Source organism: Trichosurus vulpecula, chromosome 3, assembly GCF_011100635.1.
Source record: "Trichosurus vulpecula isolate mTriVul1 chromosome 3, mTriVul1.pri, whole genome shotgun sequence".
Taxonomy (NCBI): Eukaryota; Metazoa; Chordata; class Mammalia; order Diprotodontia; family Phalangeridae; genus Trichosurus; species Trichosurus vulpecula.
This window is the reverse complement of record NC_050575.1, coordinates 405,820,199-405,827,427: the sequence shown is the minus strand read 5'-3', so window position 1 is coordinate 405,827,427 and position 7,229 is coordinate 405,820,199. Positions and strand designations below refer to the sequence as shown.

Sequence of the window (7,229 nt, the reverse complement as noted above, 5' to 3'; positions counted from 1 at the left end):
CCAAGCATTATTCTAAGTCTGAGTAAGAAAAACTCTTCGGTCACAGGAAAAGCACCCTCTGGTTTCTTCGTATGCTAATTTTGGTTATTAAAGCAGAGGCACCAGAGCTTTGCCCTGGTGGGTGTTACCCAAAGAGGAAGTAACCAGTGGCATTTCTTCTGAGAACCATAGAACCCAGAACCCAGAACCCAGGAGTCTCCACCTCAGATCCCGTGAACGGCAATCCCCAATTTGGAAATGTACCCATGATAAAGTAATAACAGCGGCAGCTAGCATTTATACCATTCTTTGAGGTTTGCAAAAGGATTTACACGTATTATTTCCTTTTCTCCTCACAGCAACAACCCTGGGAGATAGGTGTTATTATCGTGTCCATTTTAAAGACAAGGAGACTGAGGCAGACAGAGGGGAGGTGATTTTGCCCAGGGTTGCACAGCTAGTAAGTGTCTCTCTACTGCACCACCTCAGCAGCTGCCTCATATATTATACGTTGAGGTCTTTCCTATACGTTATCATCTGAATTTCACAGGTAGTAAAGTGACTTACCCAGGGCCACGCAGCTGTAAGTGTCTGAGGCAGGATTTGAACTCTAATCTTCCTGACTTCAGGTGCAATGCTCTCTCTCCTCCATATAACCTAACTCAATAATGTCACCGACTCATAGATCTTGAGCTGGAAGGGACCTCAGAGCTCATTTTCATTGGCAGAAGAGGAAACAAAAGTTCAGAGATCAAGAGATTTCCCCAAGGCTGCCCAGGTGGTGAGTAATGGAGTCAGGATTTGAACCCAAATCTCATGACTCCAAATTCCCTGGGGATACTCCTGACCCCCCCCCGCCAAGAGATGGGGATGTGTCTTCCACATTTTTACCTGATGAGAATGGCAGGCAACAGCGGGAGGTGGAGGCCAAGAGACAGGGTCCAACTGACAGCACCCATGTGGTCAGAATCCAGGACTGTGGCTTTATGACCAATTCTTTATGCTTTAATCACACTCAGAGCATGAACATCTCGAGGGCAGGGAGGGTTTTTTGATTTGGTCATTAGATCCCTAGAACCTAGCACAGCACCTTGCACACAGCAGGCTCTCAATAAATGCATGGTGAGGTACATGGGGTTGGATTCTTATTGAAACAGGTACCTAGGCTCACAGTAACACCTGTGCTCCTCCCACAGGTGAAAAGGCAGGCTTAAATGAAATGAATAGGGAGAGAGTCAAGTCACAGCCAGAGACCTAATAGAAAGTTCCCCTCCCTGCCCCCCTCCCCTGCCACCGTGGACAATTTTTCCACTTGGGTTCAAAAAGACAGAGGAGAGTTTTCTGATAAGAATCTGGTGTGCCGTCCCTTCCGGGGTCACCAAACTGAGATGAATGAAGAGCCTGAGAGACAGAGTTTCTGGGTAATTACTAATCAATTTATTAATTAGGCTAGCTGATAATCAATAAATTGATGGTCAATGGTTTCTCTCAGTAACCAAAGACAAAACCATGGAGATTCCTGAATGCTTAAATACCTTTGGAAAAGGAGATGCTCTGACAGGTGAAAATCAACGCTGACTGGTGAATGATTAATGAGGGGGTGGACATATTAGTGAAGGTGGGGCTAAAAGTCTCCAGCAATCTGGACAAAGGAATCCATCCGTACGCACTCTGGTTGATTTTCTCCTTCATGAGCTGAGCTCCCCCAGACTGCCATGGAGGGGTACAGGGGCAAGGACTCGGTGCTTTAGGGCTGGAATGCCCTAAAGATTCTGTAGATTAGATTAGATTCTGTAGATTAGATTCTGTAGATTGCTCTAAACAGACATAAGGTCTTCTCGTTGGGTGGCATCCCGCAAAGATCGCGGAGTGTGTGCCCAGAGGATTTGGCCAATCTCATTCTTGTCCATCAGGGACTGGCTCAATGACCCACAGGGACAGGTCCCTGAATGAGGAAACAGAGAGGAAAAACTTCAATCCTAATTTAATAATTGATCATTAATGTAACAGAAAAACAATCACTTCTCTCATAGGAAACATCTTGTGGTTTCTGGAACATAAAGGACAAACCAAAACAGGCTGGGTTATCCCTGAGAGCTCACGCCACCCTTCCTCTGCCGGGACAGGTCCTCTATTTTGTTTCGTAGTGCTCGGGTCCAGTCCTCTCCTCTTCGAAGAGGAGTGCATTGAGTCTTCATGTGCTCCAAGGCCCGGATGTCTGCGGGAATCTCAGGGACCAGCTGGGCTTGGAGAACAACATCCGGGAACTTGGCCGCCGAGGCTGGGGCCAGGCAGCATCTGGGCAAGCTGGAGGGTGTGAGAGGATGATGGAGGAGGAGAGAAGTAAAGAGGAAAAGAAGAGGAAAAGTGAAATTAGAAGCCAAACTAGAAATTTGTTCCTTTCCTTGGCTGAGTTCAGTCTTTACAGGCTAAAGATGAGTAAAACACTGAAGAAAAAACAGGAACCATGACCCAGTCCTTTGGGTCACCAATGCTCCTGACTCCCAACATATCTAGGCTGCATTCAGAGTGGCCAGGCTTCCAGGAATAAGGTGGTGACTGACTGTCAATCGATAAACATTTATTAAGTAACTACTGCATGCCAGACACTATCAGAGAAAGGCATTAGGCCTAGGGATCGACAAGACGTGGGTGGTTCAAGTCCTGCCCCTTACCTGGGCTGCTCACAGGCCAGTCGCCTGTAATGGTAGAAGACAGCAGTAGCCGAATGTGGACACAGCAGGTAGCGGTTCTCCTCCCAGCATTGCCGCATGGTTTGAATGATGTCCTCATCAGAAGCTGACTGGGAGCTTATGGTCTCTGAAATCTGAAGAGGGTTGGGGCAGAAATAACAGACACAAGCCAAGTTCAACAGGCGGGACCATGTCCATATCAAACTAGTTCAGGGAATATTTTGATGTTCCAATTTTCTTGTCTTTACGTTTATAGAAAATATATATTAGGTACTGGTTCAGTAGCACAGTGGATAGAGAGCCGGGCCTGGAGTCAGGAAAACCCCAGCCTCAGACACTTCTTAGCTGTGCGACCCTGGGCAAGTCACTTAACCCTGTTTGCCTCAGTTTCCTCATCTGCAAAATAAGCTGAAGAAGGAAAAAACAAACCACTCCAGTAACCCTGCCAAGAAAACCCCAAAAAGGCTGTTGTGAAGAGTTGGACATGACTATAACGACTTAACAACAACTAGTCCGGTGGGTTTTTCTGGGGGTAAATCGTCAGTTTGATTCAAGATTCAACGAAAGAAATTGTTAGGGCTTGATTCATCGTTCAGCAAATTCATGTGCTTTGTTTTTGACTCACTTTTTAAGCATCTCACATTGTGGTAGAATATATCATAAGTAAAGCACTCTAGGTTTAGGCCTCCTAAGGAATACCGAAGGAGAGCTGTAACTAAGGTGGGGCACTTGGGGTTTTGTTCCAGGGTGTCAAATTTAGAGGACACTGAAAATATTAGTTAAAATAGCTAGCTTTTTAACATCTACAATGGCACTCCCTAATCAAATCTGGCTCTGATCAGACACCTCTCATCTTCCACCTGGGAAGGAGAGAGTTCAAATCTGGCCTCAGCTTCTTACTAGGTGGGCACATCACTGAACCTCTGTCTGCCTCAGCTTTCTCCACTCTAAAGTGGAAATTGTAATAGCATCTAACAGAATTGTTATAAGAATCAAATTATTTGTAAAGAGCTTAGCGCAGAGAGAGCCTGGCACATAGTTAGGTGCTTAGGAAATGTCTGTTCCTTCCTTCCTACACTAGTGTTGAGTGCTAGCCTTGTTTTGGCCCAGCATTTCTAACCATGGGGACCCCAGGTTAAAAAGCTGATTGGCAGCCAGGTTTTGTGCTGCTTGCCAAAGGCCAGATTTATTCTCCCCCTACTGCCAGAAATCCTTAGTGATGGTCCTATCTCTAGGCATGGCAGATCTCTCCCATGTGGGGGCCTGGATCAGGCAGGGCAGCATCCCATTAGAAGAAGGAAGGCAGTGGAGCACTTCGAGCCATCCCCAGAGAGCTGATGCACCAAAGGGGAAGACTCAGACTCCTCTGGCTGTCTCTGGAGTGACCTCAGCCACCTCCCAATTTCCAGCCAGGGTGACATCGAAATGTCAGCTCAGGCAACCGAGCATCCTTGGTGGAAGTCAGTATTAACTAAGGGCCCACTGTGGATGGAACACTTTAGTGGGTGACATTTCCTTCTGTCCACTGAAGAACATGAGTCTGAGGAGGACTCAACAGACTTTATCAGACTGCAAAAAAAATTAAGAACCCCTGCATTCAAGCCATCCAAAAGTGAACAGAGTGCTTTGGGAGGTAGTGAGCTCCCTTCACTGGGGGTCTCCAAGCAGAGCTTGGATTACTAGTCAAGCATATCATAGTGGGTGTTCCTTTTTTTTTTTTTTTTTGAGAAACGGTTGGGTTAGATGGTCACTAAGTTCTGGCCTGCTGGACCTCGGTCACAGTAAGGAGTTACTAAGACTCTCCCTCCTCAGGAATTAAGAGTCTTAAGACTTTGAAGAAAAATGGCCATCTTTGGTGGGGGAATGGGAAGCATTTCCTAACGACTATTTGGTACAAGGTACTAAATCAAAGGTCTTTTGTGTCTCTGTCTGAGCTGTTTCCCTTTATTGGCCCATTGGAGAAGCCGCCAACCTTGGCGTGGAGCTCTCTTGGCACCTGCAGCTTCTTGGTGCGGTCAAACTGCTCCATCAGGGCCCTGACCAGCCCGCTGTCTGAGCCCGAGAACAGCCAGAAGATCCTCTCCATGTTATAGGGCATCTGCAAGAGAAGAGCCAGGCGTGAATTCATGAGGTCAATTCATCTCTAGATATTTTGGGATCATAGATATAGAGCCAGAAGTGATCTCAGAAATGATTTAATCCAAACTCATCATTCTAAAGCTGAGGGCCATGAGAGGTACCTGACTTGTCCACAGAAGTAAAATATTCGATTTAAATTCAGGTCCTCTCCCTCCTAATCCAAGGATCTTTCCCATGTGTAACATAGGAATAACAAACTTGCTCCTTTACGGGGGATTTAAAGGAGGGACTAATTTAACTCAGCTCAGAGGAGTGATTCTAACTTGAAGAATGGCAGCCCCGAGGCAGACCACCGAGACCACGTGCCATCGATCCCTGCCCAGAGGAAGAATGCCAATATGTCATGTTGAAGAGAGGAGGGAGAGGAGTCTGCCCTCTCTCCCAGGTCTCACCTGAATGTCCATGGCTGATGCCAAGGTTGCGCTGGTGTTCCCTGAGAGCGAGAAGTCGCCCTGCTGGACAGTCCTGTGGATAATGTCGTTATGGTTCACCACCGTGGCCAGACGGATAGGCAGGCCCATCTGCTGGGCGACGCAGCCCGCTAGAAAGAAGGACAAGCCTAAGGTGACCGTGATCCTTGTGACAGCCCAGGTGAGCCGGTGATGAGCGTGTGCGTAGGGGAGGACGATGTTAGCAGCGGGGCTGGGATTCAAACCATGGGATTCTCACTCCAGATCTCATGCTCTCCTTTTAAAGATGACCTCAATCATTACTTCTTTTACATAGCACACCCAGGACTGAGAAAAACCTTTCCCCGACTCTGACCTCCTACAGTAGTTTTTGGGTTTTTTTTTTGTAACTCTGTAATGTTCTTGTCGGCCGCTAGGTGGCGCCATAGTACATAGAATGATGGGCCTGGAGTCAGGAAGATTCATCTTCATGAGTTCAAATTTGGCCTCAGACACTTTCTAGCAGTGTGACCCTGGGCAAGTCACTTAACCCTGTTTCCCTCAGTTTCCTCATCTGGAAAATGAGCTGCAGAAGGAAACAGCAAACGACTTCCAGTATATCCGCCAAGAAAACCACAAATGGGGTCCAACAAAGAGTCAGGCATGACTGAAAACAACAGAACAACAGTGCTCTTGTCACATAGCATTAGGTATTTCAATCAGCAGTGTTTAGAAGTTCTGGATTCAAATCCTTCATAATCTCAGAATGATTACTTCATTTTCTCTGGGCTTCCCTGACTAACTCTGTAAAGCAAGGGTTTTGTCCTAGCTATCCTCGGAGGTCACACCCCACTCTAATTCTATGACACCATGATATGATTCCATGGCTGGTCTGTGGGCTGAAGCTCAGAGTTCTCCTCACCAGCCAGATTGCCCGCAGCCCCTGTTGGCACAACCACCTCCACAGGGGGCAGTGGGCAGATGTCCATGGATGGTGCACACTGGAAATAGGCAAAGAAATGGTGAGCCATCTGCACGAGGACCCGGGACCAGTTGATGGAATTCAGACTCATCAGGTTATGCTTCTCGGCAAAAGCCACGTCGGCAAACACGTGTTTGATGGGCTCATCCAGCTCATCGCTGTCACCCTCCACTGTCGGAGGAGAGAGGACATGACGGTGGTCAGGAACTCAGGGACTCCAAGCCCAGTGAGCTCCTCCCCATCCTTCACTGGGCATTCAAGGCCTTCTGCTCTCTGATCCTGCTCTGTCAAGCCTAGCTGGCTTCTCAGTCCCCCCAATCAGGCATTCTCTGCATTTGTCCCCCAGAACTTCCTTCGCATTCATTCATTTAACATGTGTTGAAGAATGTAAGTTATTTGCTTGTAAGGACTGTTTTGTTCATATCTCCCAGGGCTTAATAAATGTTTGTTATGTATTATTGAGTAAATACTATGATTTGCTGTGGTGAGAGCAATTTCTGCCATGAAGGCAATGCTCATTTTTCTTTAAAGGTGTCAAAACCATCCCTGAGACTTAATAGGTCCAGACCACAAAGGCTGGGAACATTGATGTAGCTTCCTGGTGGCTGAGGTACAGAAGCCAGAAGGCAAGGAGTCTGTAGCTGCTTATGAATGGCAGACCAGCATTGCCAGTACAGAGGCCAATGTGCACCCAAATGAATTGGTGCGAGATCCTCCTGAGTATCCTTTCCATGCTATGACTAAATCAACTTCCTTTGGGGGACTAGATGGGCTAGGAATATCTCAGTTCATTCTGAATCTCAAACTTGAACTACCAGACAGGCCTGAGTCAGGGCCAGCCTCCAAAAGCCAGGTCTGTCACACGGCAGTGAGTCAAGGAGCAATACAATCTCTAATACATTAAAAATGAAGAGAATATACATAGGATGGGGGGGAATCTTTCAGCACCCCTTGAAACTCACCACAGAGGCAGTCACTTCCCCCCCCTTCAGAATAGGGGTTCATCACCTTTTTCATATCAAAGACCCCTCTGGGAGTCTGGTGAAG

The 7,229-nt window shown here is 47.1% G+C and overlaps 1 protein-coding gene across 2 annotated transcripts in view; it reads right to left on the bottom strand.

Moving 5' to 3' along the window:
- Window positions 1–1,396: 1,396 nt before the first annotated feature.
- Window positions 1,397–7,229, bottom strand: part of THNSL2 (threonine synthase like 2) — a 16,213-nt gene continuing 10,380 nt past the window's right edge. Inside the window, exons 5-10 of one of the 2 annotated variants that reach the window (XM_036752874.1) lie at window positions 6,123–6,353; window positions 5,204–5,352; window positions 4,645–4,770; window positions 2,655–2,806; window positions 2,050–2,286; window positions 1,397–1,924 (exon numbers count right to left, since the gene is read on the bottom strand). In XM_036752874.1, coding sequence (XP_036608769.1) covers window positions 2,064–2,286; window positions 2,655–2,806; window positions 4,645–4,770; window positions 5,204–5,352; window positions 6,123–6,353 — 881 coding nt within the window. In that variant the 3' untranslated portion in view covers window positions 1,397–1,924; window positions 2,050–2,063. The remainder of the gene's footprint in view (window positions 1,925–2,049; window positions 2,287–2,654; window positions 2,807–4,644; window positions 4,771–5,203; window positions 5,353–6,122; window positions 6,354–7,229) is intronic. The other variant, XM_036752875.1, reaches the window with a different exon arrangement.